The 26,315-nt window shown below is 42.9% G+C and overlaps 1 protein-coding gene across 1 annotated transcript in view; it reads right to left on the bottom strand.

Annotated features, from left to right (window-relative positions):
- LOC311522839 (amine oxidase [flavin-containing] A-like) overlaps nucleotides 1-25,624 on the bottom strand; it is a 38,384-nt gene extending 12,760 nt beyond the window's left edge. The window contains exons 1-5 of the mRNA XM_084632368.1: nucleotides 25,399-25,624; nucleotides 17,118-17,212; nucleotides 14,802-14,939; nucleotides 3,084-3,188; nucleotides 1,756-1,847 (exon numbers count right to left, since the gene is read on the bottom strand). Coding sequence (XP_084488494.1) covers nucleotides 1,756-1,847; nucleotides 3,084-3,188; nucleotides 14,802-14,939; nucleotides 17,118-17,212; nucleotides 25,399-25,444 — 476 coding nt within the window. The 5' untranslated portion in view covers nucleotides 25,445-25,624. The remainder of the gene's footprint in view (nucleotides 1-1,755; nucleotides 1,848-3,083; nucleotides 3,189-14,801; nucleotides 14,940-17,117; nucleotides 17,213-25,398) is intronic.
- Nucleotides 25,625-26,315: the final 691 nt, after the last annotated feature.

Here is a 26,315-nt window from a genome sequence, read left to right as displayed (position 1 = left end):
TTTTACAGCCCTTTCTTACTTTGGCTCTGAGGGTAGATTTAATTTACTTAGGCATGCGCTTTACTTGCCTTTGCAAGTTATTGGTGTGGCTCTGAAAGTACCCAGCATGCAGAAAGATGAGTTTCCTACTTATAATACTACCATTCTGAGCAGTGGCTCAGAAACTTTGATTGGTTTGAAGGGAATAAAGCAGAGAGAGTTTTGAGTTTTTGAACATATCTCAGCTCAACATCCTCATTAAAATTACAAGAATCAGCAATAGAATCAGTTTTGTTCACAATGCACAGAAGCACTGTAGCATACAGCTTATTATAAATCTAGTACTGCTTATACATCTGTGAGTTACTGACTTAGAAGAAAGTCCATTGGGTGTAGAAAGGACTGCTCACAATTACTTTTATAGACTACAACAGTGATTCTCAACCTATTACCATCGTGGGCTACATAAGCAGCTCTCTATGTGTTATGTGGGCCGCATCCACACCTGTATATATGCTACCTGTATGGCCCTGAGCATGTTACATGGGCCACAGCTGTGTGCTGACTGGGCTCCAGGTTGATAACCACTGGACTACAGGCATGGGCAGACAAGTGGCTTATAAAATTAATTGTATGGAAAATATCATGCAATAACGATCAGGACAGAAACCTAGTGGCCATATTCTGTAAGCCTCAGAGCAGGAGAAGGATTCAGAGAAGCACAATACCTTGAGGGAGAAAGTAGTCTGAAATCTTTGATATAGTGCTAAAAACTAGTAAGAAAGAAAAGGCAAACAGTGCTGACCTGCCTAAATAAAAGGTATTGTACTAAGTATAGAGGTGGAAGCTATTCTAGTACAGTGTAAGGGAATGGCACAGCAAAGTGGGATAGGTTTAATACAGTCTACCTGGTTCTGTTTGCCTCCTTATAGGGCGGATGCTATGAAATGAGGAAGGAAGAGCAGACCACAACTGGAGCTGCTGACTCCACATCCAGGCAGTGGTGTTTTATTCAGATAGCACCTGGAAGTGCATGGCACTTTACAGACAAGGAAAAGACAATGCCCATTCCCACAAAAGCTTACAATCTAAGACCCTGGTGCTGCCAGGTGCCGAACACTGGGAGTTGAGGCGCTCAGCTCCTTGCATGTTCAACTCTCTTTACCTGCCCTCATAGACCAACTGCTGTAAAACCCATATATCATTTTTATTTATTTATGATGTTTGGGCTTGCTCTAATTAGTCAATTTTTTATACACTGCACCACCAAAAACTACTCTAGTTGTGGCCTCACTAATGCTGAGCAAAAAGAAACAATCACTTAACTCGTTTTACATGGGTACTTCTGTTGAGACAATCTAGTATCACATTTGCTGCCTTTGTGACAGCACAGTACTGTTAATGCATTCAATTTATCATCCACTATACCTTTACAACCTTCCCTCTTCCTACTGTCTACCCAATTATCTTCTATTCTTTGCTGGAGCATTCAATTATTCTTCATACATTAGCCACCTTGCCTCTGTCCTTATTGAATCTCATTTCAGTGATTTCAGAAACATCTAATTTGTCAGGCTCATTCTATATTTTTAACTCTCTCCTCCTAAGTCATTACAATCCCTTTTCCCTTTGCATCATCTGCAAAATTGAAGTCTGACCTGACCCACTTGAAGTCAATAAGAGTGTGATGAAGACCTCAGTAAGTGCACTTTACACCCCATCATATAACGTGCCAAGGAAGCTAGAGGATTTTAAAGTGAATAAAATGTTATCTACTTGGTCCAGCAAATTTTGTCGGTGAGCTCTTTCATTGTCATTTTGTCCCATTCTGCAGCATGCGGGGCCGCCCAGGGTGCATCAGCAGGGATCTACAAATGAAGGCAAAATATTAAACTTAGTGCATAGTATATTACTACCTAGTCATATTTGGTTGGCAGCCCCAGGCCTGCTAATATAGTGGGTCAAATTTGCTCCCACCTACTGGTACACTGGTGTAAATCTGGACTCTCTCTGTTTCATCAATAGATACACTCATGCAAACCCAGAGTAAAACTGAGGGCAGAATCTGGCCTTTTATTCACACTGTAAAACTGAACTACACATTTAATGCTGATCTGCTGCCTACAAGTCTCAACACAGGAATGCACTACTGTTTGAGTCTTGTCGAAAGAAAGGTATTATCAGAGATTTCTGGGAGAAAGCATGTAGTGTAGGTACATCATAATGCAAAACCTTACACATATGAGTGACTTGTCCTTGTGTGAGTGAAGTTATTGAGGTGTGTGAGTCTTTGCCAGATTGGCCTTCAGTTCAGTAGAAAGGTTATGGAACAGTTGACAGATACCTGAAAGTTTGGAATCCTCTGCAGGGATTTTTTTGCACAGTGGATGGTCAAGAATGTTAAAAGTTCCATTTCTGAAGCATTTACAAATTTTGGTTTTAAAAATAATGGCACTCTGAACTAGCCTCTAGTCCATCTTACGGAGCTGCCCACAATCATCATCATCATCATCATAACAGTAAGCACCCCCGCAACTCCTATGCTGTCCTTTCTGGACCTACAGCAGGGGTAAGCAAGTGCTAAGCACATCCGCTGCTTTGCCCCATCCTTGAGCACGTTGGCAGAATCTTGACTTTGCCTCTTTCCCAATACACTGGGCAGCACAGCTGCACCACCACAGGAGGTAATACTCCCCTACTGGTCTGGATTAGTAACGTATTGCTATTCTCCCCAAGCAAGGCAGGAATCTTACCTCTGTGACGTACAGTGCTTTTCCTGGGGCCCTGCAGCTATATCCTTTATAAAGGGTAGACTGTCTAAACACAGTCTAGTCTTCCATGGTCCAGGGTTTGACATTTTTAAAAGTCCTTTAGTAAAATAGCACATTTTAGCCTCCAATCTTTAGCCATAAAAATCACTTCTACCCTTTCAGTGCATGTGCCCTGATATCGTTCAGTGTTTGTGGTTGTTGTCTGACACTCCATATTGGAATTCTGAAAGGGTTTTTCTGAACCTTCATATAAAAAAGCCTATTCCCTGTGACACCAAGACTGATGGTATAATCTCATGATAGATTTATATGCAGTCCGCATTTACATCATACCTCTTTCCCCATTTCATTCATTGTCCTCCACAGATTGTTATAATCCAGGTAAATTATGGGATTCCATATGGGAGGGAATGCACCCTGGAATGGGTAGGACTTCCCCTGAAATGCACAAATAAAGGTAACCAACTGAGATACAACAGAAAACAGATCAAGGCTTCACGGCAGCACAAATTAAACAGAAATTGCAGTTACCAAAGCAATATTATAATTAACTTTCAATCCAAAAAGTCTTTGTAAATGAACCCTGGGTAAATTTCTGCTGTGAGAAATGCTGATCAACAAGTAGGCCAGGTGACAAACTGTTAAGAAAACCAAGTTGTCTTAATAGGATCCAAAAATTCAGTTTTTGTAGCATCTGGTTTTAGATAATAGATTTCAGACATGTCTGAGGGCTTGTATACACATAAAAATAATCTGGAATAAAGTGGGGTGTGACTTTAAAATAGATTAGTGATTTCTGATTAACTCCATGTACGGATGCTCTTATTCCAGAATAAGAATGTCTTAATGCACAAAATATTCACACACAGGAAATAGCTATTCTGGAATAACTCCTCAGGAAGACAAGTTCTAAATGTTAAGTATTCCTTGCTGCTAAGCCTGTTACTGATGGCTGAAACTGAGACAATTTGGTGGCTCACACTGAATAAGCAACGAAAAATTTGGATAAACTCTCAATAAGCATCAAAACGACCTGAATATCTTTGACTGCAGTCACTGATCATCAGTCACTAGGCTTAGAAATTTGGCCACATTCCTTTGTGATATGACGCATCCTGAGACAACACTAGCATCTAAAAAATTCTATACTAAAAACAAACCAATTAAAAAAACCCTCCAGATGTTTTTGGCTTCAGAAAATAATTCTCGTTATGAATACATACAAAAATGGATCTGCCAGGAAACTGCTGCAGCTATACAGGCTACTTCCGATGACCTTGGGAAATCATTAAAAGGAAAGCAATCCAACGACACACATTTGAGCAACTGGTTCTCTTGACAGCTCTTATCTGAAGGAGGAGCTGGATCAACAGTCACCATATTTTCCTCACCAAATCATTCTGAACCTGCTCCTCTTGAAATCAATGTCAAAATTCCCATTGACTTTGTGCTGTGTGTGCGCGTGCGCGCCCTATTGATTCTCTTCTGACTGGCTTTCTACAGAGATCCTAACACCAAAACCCTACACCAGGGCATTTCACCACCCGAGTTGGTGAGACTAGTAAAGAAGGCAAACCTCAAGATTTAGGGTCAAATTATGGATGTTCTAGAGCAGAGGTGCGGAGATGAGAGGACACAGGAGGCAGGTATAGTACTGCAGCGGGAGGGTAGGTGGCGTCACCTGGCATAGCCAGTAGTATTTGATCCCTCAGCAAGATGTAGCCATGATCCTTCTATCTCCACACAATGACCTGAGGCCAAAGGGCTGCTCTGGGATGGGATGGGGAATGTGGGCTAGACCTTTGTCCCAACTGTAGCAAGAGCTGGTAGCGAACGGGCTCTCACAGCAGATCTAGGAGGTACAGTGCCAGCTTGTGGCCCAGCTAGGTATAATGCCGTGAGCCACTGTCACCTCCTCCCACTCTCAGTGCTGCTTAGGCTCCCAAAGTCCTTACGGGTTGTTTTTTTTTTTTCAAATTATGTTGAGCACTTGAAACAGGGTACTCCCTCTGGGTACTGGGTACTTGTTTAGCTCAGAGTTCTTTTGTAGCCACTCTCAACCATCGGGGCCACAGTTTCTCCCCCATCTTTTTTAGGAGAGGGTGGGGTGGGAATTGCTGCCCATAAGCTCTTCTCCATATCCCTCCAACGTGGCTGCAGTACGTGCACTTGCTGCTACTAGAACAGAACGAACGCTCCCATGAACCAGCTGCAAGGTAGTTATTCAGATCAAGACAAACTGCTTCCTCCTTCGCTTTGGGCAGCAGCTCTGAAGTGGAATTTGGAAGAGAACAAACTGTGCTGTAGGGTGGAGCAGATACGACTGGATGGATGCTGAATCATGATGTACTGGCTAGTACAGCAGAAGTCCTAGCTTGGTAAACCGATACTATTCATAAGGGATAAATGCTATAGGAAGGAGCAAATTATTTGGTTTTTAAAAATCTTTCTTACTGCTTTGTTTAAAAAAATCATATTCTGTATTTGTGGAGCTTAACTATTATTAATCAGGACTCTAGATGCATCTGAAATATCAGCACACACTCTCTCATCATAAAACAAAGCGAATGCCACTGAAAGGCAAAGGGCAAGGTCTAAGTTCACCATCTCATTGCCTTAAAGATTAATTATTACTGAGGCTACAAAGCCAGGTGTTGCAATGCACAGGTGACATTGAGGGAATGGGCAGAAATAAACTCTCCCTTCAGAATGAATGACAATATGAAAACTTCCCACATCTCTATCTCCTGCATGAATAGAAGATGGAACAAGCCTCACCCAACTCTTAGCTACAGAAAGCCAAGATGGATACAAGGAGGTACTTTCTCTTTCAAAGAAGCTCAGTTTCTTTTTACTGTGTAATAAAGACCCTTCTTCACACAAACTGGCAATAGGGATACTGAACTTCCATTGGGAATGGAATAGCTAACACACACCACCTCACATTTTAAGCCTATTTTACTCAATCCCAGAAAGTGTATATTTTTTTTTAAAAAAGTGGTAGAGTCACTTTTGTGACTGTAGGTTCAAAATAAATCCCTCCCATCCCTCCCCTCCCTTATTCAAACCAAGGCACTCCTTTATCAGTGCCCACAGCAAGAGCCAGATAATAACAGCTGACAGTAACTCTGTAGGCCTTCTTCCAAAGCAGCTCTGCCAATGTTAGCTATTGATTAAACTGATTTAGGCAGCAAAATGCTCAGATACTCCAAAAACTCTTCTCTGATTTACTGCAGTTGGAACTCCGAATGTGACAGACAGAATCTGCACGCTCTCTAGCCATACTGGCTGCGTCTACACTAGTGTTCTCCTGCACATTTCCCACTGCTGCACTAGCCCCAGTTCAGCTCCACTGCTAGTGCAGACTGGCTGCCAATATTTTAACCACCATGTAATCTAAGCCTACTCGGAGCAAGTTTAGAAACATTTAGCATTACTTCTGACACTCATTTCTTCTTTTATTATTTACTATTATTGGTATTGCAGTATAGCGCCTAGGAGCCCCAGTCTCAGACCAGGACCCCATTGTGCTAGTTACTATATAAACACAGAACAAAAGAGCTTACAATCCAAACACTGAAATTATTGTGCTTTTATTTATTTTCTTTTGCTAAACTGAGGCAATAGCACTGGCTTGGTACGTAACAGCTTTCAGTAACTGACTGGAATTTTAATGGTATTTGGAGGGCCAAATCCTGGGCCCTAAAAAGTCAGTGACAAAATTTCTATTGACATTGGTGGACTGAGAATTAGGCCTTGGATGAGGTGTTCGATCCGCGGCTCTGAAGACTAAATTTCTTCTGCTGACCTTCAGCACTGAAAGCCTGAGCAGGGAGGACCAGCTGCATCAGCACAACTAACACCTAGCCAGAGCTCTGGCACAGAAGGAATGCTTCCAGGCCCTTTCATGCCCCACCCTGGATGTGACAAACTGGCTCTCTAAAGAAAGTAGCAGAAAGGATCACTGGGGTCCCTTTATTTCATAGAATCATAAAATATGAGGGTTGAAGGGACCTCAGGAGGTCATCTAGTCCAACCCCCTGCTCAAAGCAGGACCAATCCCCAACTAAATCATCCCAGCCAGGCCTTTGTCAAGCCTGACCTTAAAAACTTCTAAGGAAGGAGATTCCACCACCTCCCTAGGTAACCCATTCCAGTGCTTCACCACCCTCTTAGTGAAAAAGTTTTTCCTAATATCCAACCTAAACCTCCCCCACTGCAACTTGAGACCATTACTCCTTGTTCTGTCACCTGCTACCACTGAGAACAGTCTAGATCCATTCTCTTTGGAACCCCCTTTCAGGTAGTTGAAAGCAGCTATCAAATCCCCCCTCATTCTTCTCTTCTGCAGACTAAACAATCCCAGTTCCCTCAGCCTCTCCTCATAAGTCAGGTGCTCCAGCCCCCTAATCATTTTTGTTGCTCTCTGCTGGACTCTTTCCAGTTTTTCCACATCCTTCTCGTAGTTTGGGGCCCAAAACTGGACACAGTACTCCAGATGAGGCCTCACCAATCTCAAATAGAGTGGAACGATCACGTCCCTCGATCTGCTGGCAATGCCCCTATTTATACAGCCCAAAATGCCATTGGCCTTCTTGGCAACAAGGGCACACTGTTGACTCATATCCAGCTTCTCGCCCACTGTAACCCCCAGGTCCTTTTCTGCAGAACTGCTGCCTAGCCATTCGATCCCTAGTCTGTAGTGGTGAATGGGATTCTTCCGTCCTAAGTGCAGGACTCTGCACTTGTCCTTCTTGAACCTTATCAGATTTCTTTTGGCCCAATCCTCTAATTTGTCTAGGGCCCTCTGTATCCTATCCCTATCTGCCACCGTATCTACCTCTCCTCCCAGTTTAGTGTCATCTGCAAACTTGCTGAGGGTGCAATCCACACCATCCTCCAGATCATTTATGAAGATACTGAACAAAACCGTACCGAGGACCGATCCCTGATTTACTTCCTTTCACCTGCTAAACTCTAGCGATTCTAACCACAGGGGCTGAATCTTTCCCTCAGAATTACTCCCTTGTCCCCCACAAGGGAAGGTAGAGGTATGGTGGGGTATGTGTGGTGCTAGTGACTTCTACAACAATAACCTTCCTGGCCGGCCTGGACCCTGTGGAGAGACCTCAGTGAAGTCTGGGATCTGTAGATGGCGAAATGATGCGCTGCATACAGAAGGGGGAAGAGTCAAGCGGGATGCACCTTTTACTCCCCTCAAACCAGTGAATTAGAACAGTGGACAATTAATACAGCGTGAGGCTGTGTTAACTTCTGTGTAGTTCTTCTGTGCCAGGGAAGGCAACTTCAGGAGGAGTGGGATCCTGGAGGAAGCAGCAACTGGGGAAGTCCTTGACTACATGGCTCCAATGGAGCCACACTGCCAGGGAGATGATGGGGCTGAGATTAGAGGTCCCCAAATCTAGCATGTAGACACAGGACCTCCATGCAGATAGCCTGGGCCTGCTGGAGACCTCAGGAGATCTGTGGAGCATGCGGGGCAGGGAAGCTGCTACTTCAACCCAAAGGACTGATACAAGGAAAGCTTCAAGGGGGAAATCATTGATCTATCTATGCAGATGCTTATCCTGGTGCCCATCACTGTAGTTTTTGACCATCTTCCATCCCCATGCCACCTTCTTGCATGGGTGTTTCCAGGGGAGGGGGAAATCCAGGCCAAGTGGTTATTGGCCCAAAAGTTTATATAACTGCTTTTAAAAGTTGCCACATCCCAAGCAGGGCATCAGTGGCGTCTTTGTTCTTTACAGAGGGGTTCATTGCGGTGAGCAAGGGTTGAAATTATCTCATTTTTATGCTAGTTGTAACGTTCTGGGTGGATTACCTTGAACTACTGTTTCCTTAACTGAAAAGCAAATAACCTCCTGGCTTGGTTCCCATGCTAATAGCCAGGCTGCCTGACTAACCCACAGAGTTTATTTAATTTTTCTTTCCCTAGGGTGTTGAGTACTTTCCTACAGACTTTAATCCTGCTGCCTGCCTGACTTAGTTACCTCACACCAAACAAAAGAAAACAATCTGATGCTCCACAGCTCAGTGCTTAGCAAAAGCAATTTGGAGAGAAGGCTTCTGTTAGAGCTGCACTGTGCACACACAGGGCTAAACGGTGGCATTTAGTCCATGGTAGGATGCACTTCGGAGCCATCCCACCCCAAGCAAAGTTCAGGGAGATGCAATCCCACCCTAAGCTTCAAGATGTGCAAGGGAAGTGCACAGCTGCACCCACCTTGAGGATGGCACAGCCTACTCCTCTCTGCTGATCTGGGGGCTGGGGGAGGGAGGGCAGAGGTGTGTGTTTTGAAACCTGTCTCTTCTCCCACGCCTCCTTTGGGGCAATGTGCACCACGGTGGTTCCTAGAAGAAGCAGCCCCTGTGTTCCGCTGAATGCAGGACTGAGACTGCCCTTGGGCCTTGCACAATGCACACAGGTTGGGCTGGAGCGGTGGCTCCTTATGCCATCATGCCCTTCTTCCCAAGTGCTCGTGCATAAGGAACAAGAACATTCAGGTTCAGAATGTCTGTCGTTCCCCTTATTGGATCTGATTCTGCAGTTCACAAATCTCTACACAGACTTGCTCACACCTTCGCCAGCTGCACCTTCATCCCCGTGTATGTAGACGGACGTGCTAATTCTGCTTGAGCTACTGTACTAAAAGGTACCTAGGGGCAGTTTGGGCCGCGGTTTAGGCTAGCTACCGAAGTATATACCCAAAAGGTCTGGGAGGGTTTGTATTCAGGCAGTTAGCCTGAGCTGCCACCCATGTTACCCCCAGCTACAACGCTATTTTTCATGTGCTAGCTTGAGCAGAGCTAGTGTGTGTCTGCGTACCTGAGCTGGAAAGCATGCTCCCAGCTGCAGTATAGATGTACCCTTTGCGTGGAAGAAATCATTCTATATAAGACACCATGCTTTACATGCAAACGACTGCCATTTGCCAGAAGTTCATATGCTTTGAAAATGCTGAGTGAATGCAGCACAACCAAAATTAAAAAAAAAAAAAAAAAAAATCCCTTATCTACCCATTGATTTTGTGTATCAGTGTGAATGCTGCAGACAGACACCAATAGGCTGCACATTTTGTAAGAGGAGCTTCATTTAACACCACAGCAAGGTACCAACAGCTATGGTTTCTAGAAGCTTCTATTCAACTGACATGAAAGTGAAAATGGAGGGACTTTCAATGAAAGTAACATATCAGACAGAAAAAACAACAACCCCCGCACTGTCAACCAGATCTGTGAAGGAAGAAGTCCTCCCTTTCCCCCTCATTCCTAACACACTCTTACTGGGCTGGGGGGGGGGGCAATAAATAAAGAACAGTCTTGCTGGAGAGATAGCCTAATAGCTAAGCAAAATCTACATGCCAAAACCAAATATATTTAGTGTTTCAGAATATGAACTAGCTTTTGATTCATGTTGGTTGACATGGTAACAAGTGGAGTTCTTTCTATAGAAAAAGGGAGAACAAAAAATGCGAAAAGACAGATAGTAGGTTTGGGTTTGGGTTTGGATTTTTTAGATACACAGTGGCTGCAAAGGAAATCTACCTACCAGTGAAAGCTCATGGTTCTTTAAAAGCAGAGCTTTGGAGCTGTGCTCTGGCTCCGCTCCAGCTCCAGGCAAAAACCTGCAGCTCCACTGCTCCGGAGCTGCTCCGCGCTCCAGCTCCGGGCTCCACTCCAAAGCCCCGTTTAAAAGTGCAATTAGTATAATACACTTTAAAAATTCCTTCCCCAGATAGAAGTTCACAGAATGTCTTGGAGTACTCTAAATCTCTTTAGTTGCTTCCTAGCTAAATTTCCTTGCTTCTAAATTAAATGTTTCTAAGCAGTATCCTAGAGCAAAGCCTCCTGACTCATGTGGGAAACTGCCGAACAAAAAATCTCTGTGAATCTGTGGTGGGGCATGAATGGTTGAAACTGTCATAGCAAAGTCTAAAGCTGGCTTGGGCTTCCTGAACAATCTGTCCATTCACCTCTCTGACCTCAGCACAGTTGGAATGTGAACCTCAGAGACAAGCACTTGGGAATGGAGCTCCCTGTTTAACCACAGCTAAACAAACTATGACAAGCCTTAGCTGAGAGAGATACTGTATTATAGTTAAATAGAAATGTTTTAAATCTTGCCCCTGAGTGCTTTCCGTTCAAATGTGGAACTTGGTAGCAAATCCACAACTTACAATTAATTAACCTGGTAATTTAAATAGCAAATATTTTCCAGATCAATAAAGGAATTTCATGCCCATAATTCCACGTATCAAATAGTCTGCTGACTAACTCTACATTTTCTGGGAAGTACTATTGTTGTTGTTTAGATTCCAGTAGCATCTAGAATGTACTAGGCATGCTTCCACCCATGAAGACACAACCCCTACCCTAAAGGGTTTATAATTTAAGAAGCCAAGAAACATATGAACGGGAGGGAAAGGGATAAAACATACAAGCAATTATATATATATAGCCTTGAATGCCCCTTAATATACTCAGTATTAAGTAGCTAACTTCTTGTACGCATCACAGTAGAAATGGATCTTGAGAATGGATTAAAAGGGAGATAGTGTAGTTGCCATCTGAGAATGTGATATAACACAACATCTCAAGGGAAAGAAGAAAGAGTAATGGAGATCCGAGGGGAAGAAAGCAAGTAGTTTAGGGCTGGAATTCGTGGGAGGGAGAGAGAAATAGACCATGCTGTCAGGTTCTGTCCTAGTGTTTATGTGCCTCCCACAAAGGGGGATATCTGAGATTGATGTGTCTACTCTTGCAGCTTGGGGTACAAGGAGGAGACATACCTGCACTAGCAGTCATTGAGCTTGTGCACTAAAAATAGAATGTAATCACCACAGTGCAAGTGGCAGGAGGGGCTAGCCACCCCGATTACATACCTGTCAGAGACCCCTAGTATGTACTCGCGGTAACTAGTCCATCTTGCTGCTCTCACAGCCACTGCTACGTTCTATAGCTAGCATGCTAGTTTGATCAGAGCTAGTGCAAGTACGTCTCCTTGAGCTGGGAATCGCACTCCCAGCTCCAAGTGTAGATGAACCCAATGTTACATTAGACAACCAGTGATGGGTGGGATCTTTGTGCTATAGTGCAACACAGAACGATGATACACTGAAGAAGGAAGAGGAGGAAGGGGAACAGCTGACAGAGAAAGAAGGCAGCTTCTGATCATTTTGCCTTCCAGCCCCTGGAATAGCAGGCCTACTGGAGAAAGGGAGGCATTATTTAGCACCTACGGCAGTCAGCATGTTAAGAACTTAATCTGCTTTCTGTTGCTCTGATCTGAGATTTCAGAAGCCCTACACATAGAAGAAAGGTAGCTCAGCAGGATTGCAAGGCCAAATCCAGGACTAGCCCATGGCATGTAGGATAGTTGACAAGCTTGTAATTCTGCTTCTTATTCAGGAACACACTTCTACACCAAAGAAAGCTTATGGGAGAAGCACGGTCATTACCTAAAGCACACATAATGAAACCTGGGACAAAGAAACGTGGATCTACAGTGTCAAAATGGATTTAGGGTATGAATTCATGTATCCTATTAGAGGCTTCTAGCACACAGGACAGGCAGAGTCATTAAGAAGGAAAGGGGCCCACATTTGAGTTTAAATTAAATACAGTAGGCTAGATGTTCAAATAGTGCAAACCAGCATAGCTTGATTGAAGTCACTGGAGCTATAACAATTTACAGAGACTGAAAACCTGGTCCAATTTATTTTGTAAGCATTGTAACAGAAGTAGAGCTGCTAAGTAATAACCTAAGAATATTGAGATGTAATACTGCTATAAATACTGTAGGAACTGATACCTAATAATCTAAGAATGTTGAGATGACAATTTTAGGAACATGGTATGTGATCTGTTCAGTGAGGGGAAGTAATTGTGTAATTGGGTTAAGACTTTCCTGTATGAACGTACTGATCTAGCTTAAGTGGGGACTGGGGGAAAAAACAAATAGGAAGATGACAATGGACTAGATATGGACACCTCAGCACACATTTGCAAGGCAATGGGCAAAGCTATCTACTTCAAGGATTTTTAATCCTGTATCCAACAAAGTTGTAAGCCTTTTTCTGCCATGACTAGGAACGAATAAAACAAAGGGCTACAAATTGTTGGGGATTGGTCCTGCTTTGAGCAGGGGACTGGACTAGATGACCTCCGAGGTCCCTTCCAACCCTGATATTCTATGAAACAGTTAAAAGATGACTAGTCTCTGGGACACAGGGTGATCACAAAGACTAAGCAGCTTTTAAAAGGAGACTCCTTGTGAAGCAGGGGGAAAGAAATGGTTTGTGAGTTAAGAGAACAAATTATGCAAACCCTAGAGGTCTCAGGGGGGCCTTTAGGAAGCTTAGAACCACTAGCGTCCCCATGTGAAAAATGGTAAATGCCTAATAGGCTAGACATACATGTAGTATGTTTTCTAGTTTTTAAGATCTGTTTTCTCTTAAATGCTTTGGTTCTAAATAAGTAATATTTTGCTTTAAGGAAGCTGCCTGGTCATTGTTTACTACTGTCACTGCTCCTGGAGGGAACAGAACTGCAAGGTCTGAGCCTAAGTCAGGCCTGCTGAATAAATCATGGTGCATCACTGGGGACTGCAGCTAAGGCCTGGCCTGAGAATGAAGGAATCACATGATTCCACCCCAAGAGAGAGGTGATGGCTAAAGGCTTGAGACCTGAGAGGAGGTGAGCGCACAGAGATCAGAAGGGGTCAGAGGTGTAGTTAGCCTTGTTACTGTGAAAAGTATGTCATATCTGGTATTATCCTACATGTTCTTTATAGGATTTTATTTATAAAACAATGTTAGGCAAATCATTTACATGTAAATATTTTCATAAATGGCATATTTTGAGTGTTAGAAAAAATAAAACGTGTTTTAAAAATAGTTTAAACTACAAAACTGTTTTTTTGCTTCTATGACTGGGTCTTCCTGGTATTTCATATCAGAAACTGTTTCTCAAGGCCCACTTCCAATTTTCAGCTGTTCATTGTTTTTCTTCAGCGAGGAAAAAATAACATTCCATGGAACTGCTGTTTGTTCAATGAAAATGGCCACTTGCCCAAGCAGCAGGCAACTTGCAGAACTGATCAGCTATTATCTTGATGTCACTTCATTTAAAGGGAAGAATGTATGGAGAATTTTAAGGAAATAAAAAAGCAAGTAGTGTGGCCAAGCAGGCATGGGAACTGTCATTTTATTTAGATGTGGTCATAGCTAAAAATGTAAATTGTTGCCAGAGAAGTAGCTCTTTGTTTGGCATTTACTCCTTGTGGGGCTCAAAACCTATATGGGTGTTTCCCCCCCCTCATTTTACAAGGTTATATTAGAAAATAAAAAAATTAAAGAGCAAAGAACTTTCACACAGAGCTGCTTACAGCTTCTATAAATGCTTCTGATTAAAGTCATATGAGTTTTCGAAAGCAGGATGCAAAAGACTGGACAGCCATCCAGAAATATTGAAGCTCTACAAAGCATATTTTCAAAAATAATTAGGTACCAAATTTGTCCTGTCTTAAAATTGTAACAGTCTAACTGAATCATGGGTGCTGGAAGGACTGCAAAAGTGGGGAGGAAACACGGGGTCACAACGCCACTCAAATTTGTCCTGCCCACCCCACTATCATGACAACAGAGGAGGGGTGCTGCCGTTACTACACCCATCTTCAGTCAGGAGCCAAAAGGGGTTGGTGGAGCCCCTGAGCCCTTTCTGAGTTCCGGTTCTCAAAAGTGTGTGGTGGCGGGGGGGTGGGGTGGGGGGCTGGTTCCCCCTTGTTTAAAGGGGGAGGGTGGAATGACCATTTGCTCCCCCCAGCACCTGTGGACTGAATATATTTTACACACTTTAAAAAAGAAAATCTTTGTTTCAATTGCCAATAAATCAAAATGGAAAAGCAGTATCTACTACAGATAAATGCATAAGGAGGCACTTTACACAGGACTCTTTTCACAAATGCCAGTACTTTTCAACATTCAACAGTCTCATTAGCTGTCTGTGCAGAAAAGAAGATTTAAATCTTACCTTCACGTAATGGATAAGACGCTCTTTTATATTGACTTTATAGGTCTCTATACCCAGTTCCTTGGCCAATCGGAGGATTCGGTTTTGAGTAGGTCCTATATATGCTCCACCTACATCTACATAATTAACTTTCTTGTTCTGTCAAAAGAAAAATTGCAAGAATCAGAAAGGCTAGAGGATGGCCTGCAGCAGAAAGCTCTAGGAACTGGAAGGTGGTCTTAGATATTGCAGAATCTCTACAATGACCTCTGTCCTACACCCATTGTGGTCAATGACAAAACTCTCATTGACTCAAGCAGGTATAGGGTTGAGTCCTTTAACTACAGAATTCAAGAAGCTCTATTGTCTCACTGTTCATTTCCTGATAGAGCAAAGAAAGTTAGCGCTGGATTCTCCACTGAGGTCTAAGTTATGTAGTTATTTACACTTGTGCAAAACTGGTGCAAAGTGAGTGTCAAACACTGCTAGATGCATCCGACGAAGTGAGCTGTACCTCATGAAAGCTTATGCTCAAATAAATTTGTGCCACAAGTACTCCTTTTCTTTTTGCGGATACAGACTAACACGGCTGCTACTTTGAAAACTGCTAGATTAGAATTCTCCACGCCTTAATGCAGTCATGCCCACATGTCAATGAGCAGATGAGGTGCAAAGCAGTGGAGAACCAAGCACACAGTTCTGATAAGGAGGGTTATGAGAGACATGGAGGACTATTACACATGGTAATGCTATCATGACAGTTTGATAATTATTTTCAGTATTTCAATATAGTTTCCCCTATTGTCTTTTTAATCATTTGAGGTCCTTAGCATACAAGATGCAATGTTAAAATCTAAATAAATGGCCGTTAAAAAAAAAACAAAAAAAACTATCCCTACCTTTTCAGAATCCATATTGTACTGTGTTTCTGTACTGAAAGAGAGGCCCCCCCACAATCCTTGCAGAAGGTTTCCTTTATTAATATTTACAAACTGAAAATAGATCTGATATTAAAGCTTGCCGTTTCTATCTAGGTACTTACATGGCCCCTAGCTCTGCTGTGTCTGAGCACCTGTATTTGAAAACAATAATCCTGTGTCTGAGCACCTCTAGTCTGAGCAAGAGTATTTGAAAACAATAATCCCCTCTCCAGCACCACGGGACTGGGATGTAATACAGTGTGAACATGTAACACTGCTGCATTAGTGCCTGGCAGTGAAGGAGCTCCATGCAGAACTTTGAACAGCATCAGATACACTTGGGAAGACACACATACTATTGTTAGCAGGCTGATTTCCCAAGACAATAATTCTGTTCGATTTTGTTTATAGCAAGAGTTTTAAATCAAGTATTTTTAATGTCATAGAAGGATGTTGTTTATGTGCTGGGATTTGAAGTACAATGGTTGCTATTGAATATTAATATTTATCCCCAGTTACCACACAGTGGTGTCTGACATAATTAAGCATCTCTCTATATTTAGATTCAGAAATAGCTGCAATATTTGTACATCACAGTGTGGTATCTCAGGTAAATGCTTATTTTGTTAATGACAACCAATGTAGTTGGGAAACAAAGTAAGTGAGCTGTAGTTCACGAAAGCTTATGCTCAAATAAATTTGTTAGTCTCTAAGGTGCCACAAGCACTCCTTTTCTTTTTGCTGAGACAGACTAACACGGCTGCTACTCTGAAAAAAGTACAGTACATTTTTGTAATAGTTTTGTTACAGACAGCCTTATAGGGAAATGGCATTAAAAGAAACCTCTGAGCTGTAATGACAGAGCCTTATGTCATATTAATATTCAAGAGCCTTGATTGCTTCTTATCACAGATCTGTGAAAGTTTTCAGTCTTCTACTGGATTGTACCCATGTAGAAAGAGTGGCCATTTGCCCTAAAACACCACCTTTGGTCCTTCCAAACATACATCTTTCTACAATATGATCCTGGCTGTATACGGCATCTACAGTGACCCTGTATTTTCTGACATCATAACAATACCCAAAGAGAACTAGCTATTATCATATTGGTCTGGCAACTTCCTTCCACCGGCACATGTATATAAAGTAATAATGATTTGGACTCTCCTCTGCAATGGACAGAAGTCTAACTTGTATCTGAAGGAGGAAGGGAATAGTTTCAAATTCAGTGTCTGATATACATTAAGCGCACTGGCAACCACTGTACATGCCACGTAATCCAAATGAGATGTAGTTTTTAATAAGCAACCTTTACATTTATACCCATTTTAAAGGTCCGCATCATTCAGAACCTCTTCCCATCCTTAGCCCTATGCGCCCACAAAATCAAGTGTTACTGCTGTCAAAAAGCACTTACCTTAACCGTGAAAGTCCTTCCTCCAACTCTGTCACGGGCCTCTAAAACCACAACACTAAGCCCAGATTCAGCCAGCAGCTTGGCTGCTGACATACCTACAGGAAAAAGAGAAAGTATCATTTTAAAGTATAAGACCTATAAGTAGTATAAGACCTATTCAGAGCAAGAAGAGCTTTTTAAAAACAACAAAACCGTGTGGTCAGAACTTTCCATGCTGTCTCCAGAAGCCGTGAAAAGCTTTAGCACCCTATTAAATGTGAAATGCAATTTCACTACAGAACCATCTGGTTAACATTAACTTTGAGTTCTCTGTGTAAAAAACACTGGGACAGATAAAATCCCAAAGACTCAAGCTTCAATCTCCAAGGTTTTAAAAACGTATTAAGATTTTAGACAACAAAATATCTGCTATTCAGTGCAGGGACTGTTTCTTTCTATGTGTTTGTACAATGCCTGAAGAGATAGGCCCCCCATGTTGATTGTAGCCACTAGGTGCTACAAATAATATATGATGATATATAGAATGACATCTCCGGAAAGCAACCTTTCCTAGTTGTTCTCTCTCCCATCAACTCCCTGTCTCACTCCCTGCCACTATCCCTGTCCACAGTCAGAAGTACAGTACATTTGATATAGGGATTTATTTTAATACAGCAGGGTTTGGCCCTGGCAATCAAATTGGCTGAATGTGGATGCTTTGCAAGATAAATGATTTTCTCTTCCAGATGATCTAATTATGAGAGCATATGATGGAGATCAGAGACACCGAAAAACCATTAGGATAGCAATCCTCTTTATTTTTATGAATGTGAACCAAGATTGTGAAAAACAATCACAAGTTTGTCATTAACCCATTGTTCCTTAGGCCAATTTGGCATAGAGCAGCTTCTTTGTTTTGTTTTGAAGTATCGGAAAGACAGTCTTAGGTTTCCAATAAGATACCCTGCAGTAAGGAACAATAATTTAATATTCATGCTGATCATACTCCTTAGAAATGTGATTTAAAAACCACTGCTTTTACACACACACACCTCAAAAGGCCAGATCATATATCATTCTAATGCTATGGACAGTGTAACTGTGTGTTTGCATTTGTTCTGAAGACAAAAATGGAGTAATCCCTATAGCCCTTGTCCAGATGGTACTTTATTTCATAGGTAGGAAAAACATTCATAAGAAAAAAAAATCATTCTCAGAAACCGAGAAAGTTAAAATGCCCTGTTGTTGCACAAATGAAATACGTGATTATGTGCAGCTGTGCTGGTAGAAGTTTGAAATACTGTACTGAAAAAAATAATTGCTAGTGAGAAGCTTGCGAAAGTGTCTAACTTGGGTGTCTCCAGTTTTTCCCTTTACATTCCACTTTCACCACACAGTTTCTCATTACTGCTTATAATTTGGTGCATTTTAGAAAATGATGAGAAATGCTAGCCCATTAAAGAGGATACATTTGAGCAACAACAACATTTATTGTAAAAAGAAAAGGAGTACTTGTGGCACAAGTACTCCTTTTCTTTTTGGGAATACAGACTAACACGGCTGTTACTCTGAAACATTTATTGTATCAGGAAAGTGGTGATATCTGAGTTAAGGAGGAGAAAGAATATTCCCATCTGGTGCTTCCATTGTATGGTCTCTAAATGTCAGCTGTGCTGTGAGGTTCATTGACCCATAAGGTTCCTTTCTCCCAGTCAGTGTCAGAATTATGCAGGTTTAGCTCAGTATAAAGGGAAAGAAAAAGGGGAGACCCTACATAGGTGACAGCTGAATAAAAGGTATCATAGAGCTAAACTATACCTTTAACGCGTAGCTCTGCAACAGGGGCAGCACAGAGACTCTGCCTCACAGGGAGCACTAAGAGAGGGATCTCAGAGATACAGATGTCTCCTTGAGCAGCTTGGAGTATGCCTACTGCTAACACCCTTAAACTGGCACAGCACACTCTGCACTAGTTCTACCCTATCAGCAGGGGAGGGAGGGGGAAGACCTTTGGGGTGCTGTGCTTGGCCCTGTATGTAAATGGTGTATAATCTAGCCCATAATGACATTCCAACAAGACAGGGTAAAGAACAGGGAAATGGGGCACACTGTTTCAGAGTCTGATTCTCCAAGCCTTAATCACGCTGGGTAGCACCTTCCTCGCACACAAACAGCCTCGTAGACTTCAGTGGAAGCACTCCCGTGACTAAGGTACTAGGCTTCCTTCCTTTTGCGCCCTGTAGTAGCTGGTGGCCAGTACTGTGGGGAACACATGCTGTACCTTTTCCAGGAGGATAGTAGTTACTGCATCAGGGTGTTCTCCCAACACCCTTGCAGGGATTCTCTCTGCTTCTCTCCGCCACAAAGAGAATGCCTCCAGCAGCTGGTGCTGGAGCAGTGCACCACTGCATTCTCTATCCCCACTAAACATAGCTGAGACTATAAAAGCCACAACAGAGACCATAATTTGGACCATGTTTTCCTATATACCACTTTTTGGGGGGTGCCAAGTTTAGAAATTAGCGGTGCATTAGCTGGTCTAGTGAGCCTGCCAAGAACGTGCCTTGTTTATGCTCAAGCTGTAGAAGTCCACTTGTTATTAAATCAGGATAAACAAGGCAAGACAATTTGTACAGCCTCCATAGGGGTTTCCATGGCAACCTGAAATCAAGCTCCATCCATTTGAAGACACTACAAGAAAACTGTATTCCAGTTAATTTTTGTCATGCTACTGGAGGCCCTAAATGACTCCTGTCACTGCCTTCATTTCAGAAGAAATAGCAATAATATCAACCAAAGCAGTCATCAGACGTAAAACACAAGATGTACAGTGTGCACTAAACAGTAAAATTAGATAAGAGGAAGATAAATTAATGTCAGCCTGCAGAACACAAACCAAGTCTAACTGGTGAAAAATACAGCTGCTTAGAAAGTATACAGCTGTCAAGTAACACTATTTGGCTTGCAGATAGAAGTCCAGAAAAAGCTATTTGCAAGCACAATAAAATTAACCAGGCCTTTTAGCTCATAGGGTAGGAAGAATGATCTCGTAGATAGGGTACAAGACTCAGACTCAAGAGATCTGAGTTCAATCCTGGCTTAGCCACAGACTCCCTGTGTGAGTTTGGGCAAGTTGCTTAGTTTAGTGCACTTTGTGCTTCCACTCTCTGTCTGTAAAATGGAGGTAATATTTTCCTACCTCACAGGATTGTTGTGATGATAAAAATTCATTAATGACTGCAAACTGCTCAGATGCTGTTCTGATGAGGTCCATGTAAGTAGACTATTCAGTGTAGCTCTCTAAGGAAGTATTCATTTTATCTGAAATTTGTATTAGACTGCCAAAATCAGTATATATTGTGGACATTCCTTTAATACCTGACCTTCAGAGTTGCTGGTGCAGCGAAGAGTCTAGAGTTATGCCATAACCAGAAGGTTAGAGTTATGCCATAACCAGAGTAATTATTGTTTTACTTACAGATAGCACTTTCCATCCCGAGAGACCCAAAGCATATCCCAAATGATATACACAGAAGATCACAAGAATGCAGCCACAGCGAGACCAGAAAGCAGCACCTTGGTGGACTATTAGCACACAGCACACTGCAAAAGTTTGAGGAACAGTGCGGTGCAGAGGTAACTATATTTCTATCTCTGATATCACAGCACCAGGCAAAGAATATGTCTGAAACCACACTATCAGATCCAGAATTACTGGATGAAATCCTGACCCTACTGAAATCAATAGGAGTTTTACCATTGACATGAATGGGGCCAGAATTTCACCCCGTGTTTTCAAAGTTACTTACATCAGGAACAACCGTAAGCCTGGAGACCAGCTATTTGACGTTAAAGACCTTTAACCTGAAAGAGCAGGCGTTGCAAGTGCCTAGCCTCATGCAATGGGTAGCCAAACTTACTGGCCTTTCAAGACACATATGACAACCTTCAGAAGTTCAAGAGACAGAAGCCAGGGCTCAGGGCTTCAGCCCCACTCCTCCCGAAGCCCCAAGCCCCAGCAGGTGCGCCCTGCAGGGCTGAAGCCCCAAGCCCCCCTCCCTGCTGGAAAGAAGCCCCTATCCCACCACCTCACTGCAAGGTAGAGGTCCTGAGCTCTCCCCCACCCCAAGTCTGGTAGGTCAAGAAGAGGGGGCTGCGTGGGAGGCTTGCAAGCTGCACTTTAATGGTGAAAGAGCCGCATGTGGCTTGCGAGTCAGTTTGGCCACCCCGTAATAGGCTGAGAAGCAAAGTCTTGTCTCAGTCATGAATCTCTTTCTTTCCAATGGCAGCGCAATGGCCTATTGCTATACATCCCTGTGTCAGACTATTTGCAGCCTAGCTTCTCTGCAACCTCTATGACTGTGAGATTACATCTTGGGAAATCTTTTTAAAAACATTACGGCAACGCAAGAAGTTAAACTACTGTATTGGGCGGGGAGGGGCATATGGTTATGGATGTAAATTTTCAAATAATACTCATGACTTTAGGTGCCAGGCTTGAGGAACTTTAAACAAGAGTGGTTTTCAGAAAATGCTGAGCATCCAACCCTCCCAAATCAGGTCACTTTAAGGCTTCCCAAGCTGGGAACCTAAAAATTAAGACACCCAAAATAAATTTTTTCTACTGCGTGCATCCGACGAAGTGAGCTGTAGCTCACGAAAGCTTATGCTCAGATAAATTTCCTAGTCTCTAAGGTGCCACAAGTCCTCCTCGTTCTTTTTGCGGATACAGACTAACATGGCTCTTACTCTGAAACCAAAATCAATAGTCACTTTTCAAAATTAAGGCTATCTTTTTGTTTTTTAAATACACAGAGATAAATATCTTTCACCTGTCAACCTCTTTCTCTGTTCATTTGTTTACTATAGGCAACAAAGAGACCAGCTTTAAAAAAAACACTGTAGGCTATTATTTCTTAAAGTATTATGGCAATTCACATATTCCACATAAAATTAGCTACTAACCCATTGTAGCAGTAAGTTTGGCTGAGTCTGAATGAGCAATAAAAGGAAAAAAAACTCTTTAGGGGGTTGTCTGCAATTTTTCCTGACCTTAAGGTGTGAATATTTTTCTTTTTTATTCTCCTAAGATTTATCAGTTAGCAGTAAAGTAAGGCAATTATCAATAAATCTTTATTACATTAAAGTTCTACTATAACAACATGCTAGTGCTGTGATTACTTTTACTGCTTCAATGATGGCAAATCTAATTATTTCCACACACAATTGAGAAATTAAATCTGGCAATGGTCACCTTAAACTCAGCTCTCATTAGTCTAACAGAAATCTTTGCCAAGCAAATGTGGATGTGCCAATCTGAGCTACAACACATTTCCACCATATCCTGAGGGAGAAACTCTCTCCTCTCTTCCCACTCCCATTTCCCTTTTAATGGAGATTGGTTAGGTACCACAAATACACGTTTAAGTGAGTTGTGCCTGATTTTCTTCTCCGTTACACTGGTGTAATTTGAGAGTTACTTCACTGACATCAGCGTGGTTACACCTGGTATAAAAGATTGCAAATGAGAGGAGAATCAGGCCCATTTTTTCTTTTCAGACTGTAAAAGGATCCATCTGAGATCACTGAAGAAAAACAACAAACAAGAATGAAATGAATAAATACATTAATTTCAACCACTATCTTTTTTCACAAGACAGCAAAGCCATTTAGGAGCTGAAAAAAAATGCTAACTACCATAACTAGGCTAAGTTCATTTCCTCTTTTCAATCTCCCTTCACCCAGAGTGCTACTAGCTTTCTATTTGTCTGAAACTTTACTTGTTCTTCCTTATATCCACTGACAGTTTAGGCAATATTAAGTATGAGGGTTCATTTAGTTTGTGATTTTAAGATCACTGGTTTCTGTGTTTGTCAGTGTTAGTTTTCTTGATCAACTCATTTCTCTCAATCAAAAAACCCACCCTCTAATTGATTCATGGCATAGTTTTCAGAACAATGCAGAATAAGTGATCTCCATTTCAGGATACGCTTTAACTGGAAAAAAGAAAAGGAGTAATTGTGGCACCTTAGAGACTAACAAAGGTGCCACAAGTACTCCTTCCCTCGGCCCCCCCCCCCCACTCTCCTACTGGTAATAGCTCACCTAACCTGATCACTCTCCTTATAGTGTGTATGGTAACACCCATTGTTTCATGTTCTCTGTGTATATAAATCTCCCCATGGTATTTTCCACTGCATGCATTCGATGAAGTGGGCTGTAGCTCACAAAAGCTTATGCTCAAATAAATTTGTTAGTCTCTAAGGTGCCACCAAGTTCTCCTTTTCCTTTTACAGTGTATGTGGAAATCTTTGTTAGTGGTTTGAGGAAAGAGGTCATTTTCAGTGCAGCAACTCAGTGAGTCAGTTATCAACTGTGCCAACAGGCTGACCACAACCATCGGTTGATTTTAAGTGGGGAACCCTTTTCATAGAATTGTAAAGTTACAGCAGTGTCAATATTAGTAAATAATGTAGCACCCTAGTTAGGTACAATGTAATGAAATGGCGTGTAAACCCCACTGTACAATGAAACTGAATGGAGCCAGGAGATAAAAGTTTTGGCTTGGTATTCTTGCTTTTGAAACAGACTAGAATCGTAGGCATGGGGAGAGTTTGTCTTTCACTTCTGAGAAGTTACAAGAGAAGTAGAAAGTGCCCTTATTGTCATTTCAGATGTTTCTTAATGCATAGCTCGTTCTTGCACTTTGTTACTGCTGTTTTGCCAGTAAGAAAACGGTGTGTGTGTGAACTAGATTGCTCTTGTTTAATGTTATTGTTTTCACATGTGTAGGCCAAGGTTTAGGATAGGTTCAATTCAATCTGTCATTCAACTGTGACAGAAACACTATTTTTAAATGATTGCAGCACAGATGTAGTTTATATTTTCTTGATTAACATTGATCTTTCCAAATTACAGTGCGACAGTTAAAACGGGGTTTTTTTCTTTGAGAAAAGATGTCCTTGCTAGAAGCCTGGGTCCCTCAGAAATTCTGGGCTTTTCACATTTCACCTGCTACAATATTCTGACCACATACTTTTTTATACGATAAAGAAAATTCTTGCTCCATGTACCTGTGAATGACTCCCATTTACTTTAGTGAGAGCTGCACAGGAATGCCAGAGAACAGAATTAAACACTGTTTTAGAATGTTTGGGTTTACTTTGCATAAATCCTTTAAGCCTGGCTAATATGCCTAATAAAGTACTCCCCTCCCCGTTCCTCAGACATTCTTGTTAACTGCTGGAAATGGCCCACCTTGATTATCACTACAAAAGGTCTCCCCCCCCCGCTGGTAATAGCTCACCTTACCTGATCACTCTCCTTACAGTGTGTATGGTAACACCCACTGTTTCATGTTCTCTGTGTATATAAATCTCCCCACTGTATTTTCCACTACATACATCCGATGAAGTGAGCTGTAGCTCACGAAAGTTTATGCTCAAATAAATTGGTTAGTCTCTAAGCTGCCACAAGTCCTCCTTTTCTTTTTGCAGATACAGACTAACACAGCTGCTACTCTGAAACCTGTCACATGCACTGGGGCAATCTTCCAAACAGCAGCGTGACAGTGCCAAGGGAGACTGTTCCGCTTCTGAGGAAAGGGGACAACAGGGTTATTGCTGCTGAGAGGGGAATGGTTGAGACCCTAAAGAAGGAAATATGAGCCCAAAATGAGAACTGTAGAGAAAATGAATAAAGCATCCTGCTCAGACAATCTATTATCAGAGATACTTATTCAAAATAGGTCACAAGAGTGCTTTACCCTACACTTCTTATAAGATCAGTTAAGTAAAGGGAAGCCTAACCTGGGCTGATTATTGCAACGGACACCTATGCAACACATCAGTATCAATAGAGTTCAGCCGGGGAAAACATAACTCCTGACATTGCAACAGTTATAGCTGTTGCAGCATGATAGAGGCAGTTACAGTTTCCTTGCCACCCGGCTCACCGGACTGCGATGGGGTAAGGCTTTCACCCATTGCCTTGGGGGGGGGGGGGCGCATCACATTTCAGCTTGCATACAAAACTCAAGACCACCCGCAGTGCAGCTGCACCTTTTGCTTCTCCGCTGTGCCAGGTCTGAATCAGGGTCAAGGGGCCTGTGACGATTTTGCCTCGGGTTTGCACTTTCGCGGGGGCTAAACAAGGGCACCCATCAGGCACACAACCCGTTGCCATCCCCAGGGTGTGGAGCTCAGAGGCGGAGGGGGGTGTAAATTACAGCCCCCTCCTCTGTAAAGGATGAGTTACAAAGGCAGCGAGCCCCCAGCCGTGACACGCCAGGGGCCGCACTGACCTGAGATGCCGCCCCCAACAACGATCACGTCGCATTTCTCGCTCATGGCTCTGCCTCGGCTCCCGGAGCAGCTGCCGCTCGCGCCTGCCTCGCTGCCGGCCGGAGTCTGACCGCGGCGCTCCCGGCCCCGCCCGCCGCCCCGCCAATCAGGGCCCCCGCTGGGGAGCGGCCGGCTGGAGGCGGGGAGCCGGCCGCGGGGGTGCGGGGAGGGAGCGCGCAGCGCCGCGTGTCAATCAGGTCCTGGGAAAAGCGGGGAGAGCCCCCCCCCCTCCGAAGCGCCCCCTCCCGGACTGTCGTGGGAAGGGAAGACACAGGCGGCCGGTCTCGCGTCCTCTTCTTCCCTGTGGGGCGCGGCTCGGGTCTCCTGGGGATGAAAAGTTCCTTCTTGCATGGGCCAGGGGAGCGCGCCCCCAGGACAGCGCCCTCAGAGCAGCAGTGCTTGTGAACTCCTCAGCCCCTCAGGCAGGGCTGGATTACCCAGGAGGCAGACCAAGCACCTGCTTAGGGCACCAGCAAAGTAGCAGGCACCAAAAAAAAAAGAGTTTTTTTTTTTAAATTTGATATTTCCAAAAAAGCACCAAAGTAGTCATCATGGGAAAAATCAGAACTTTGTTAGACTTCCTTACACTCCACTATACACTCTTCCCCCCTTTTTCTGTCCTCTTTTTATTACTTATCCCCACCTAAACGGGGGGGGGGGGGCACGACATCCTACTGAGGTAGATCGGAATAATGCAGGGAAATCAGATCCTGTCATGTATTGCAATAAAGTTATGTTTTATTATTGATATATTCTTCCAAGTATAGCTGAAGACCAATCACAAAAGGGAGAAACTATACAAGAGGCAGAAAACATTGCAAACAAGATGCAAGGACTAGAGTCTGTATTCATGTTGACCGTGTGGAATGAAATTTTA

Source organism: Lepidochelys olivacea (genome assembly GCF_965140295.1).
Source record: "Lepidochelys olivacea isolate rLepOli2 genome assembly, chromosome: 1".
Classification (NCBI taxonomy): domain Eukaryota; kingdom Metazoa; phylum Chordata; order Testudines; family Cheloniidae; genus Lepidochelys; species Lepidochelys olivacea.
Note: the sequence above shows the minus strand (reverse complement) of the source record. Positions and strands in the feature narration are given on the sequence as shown.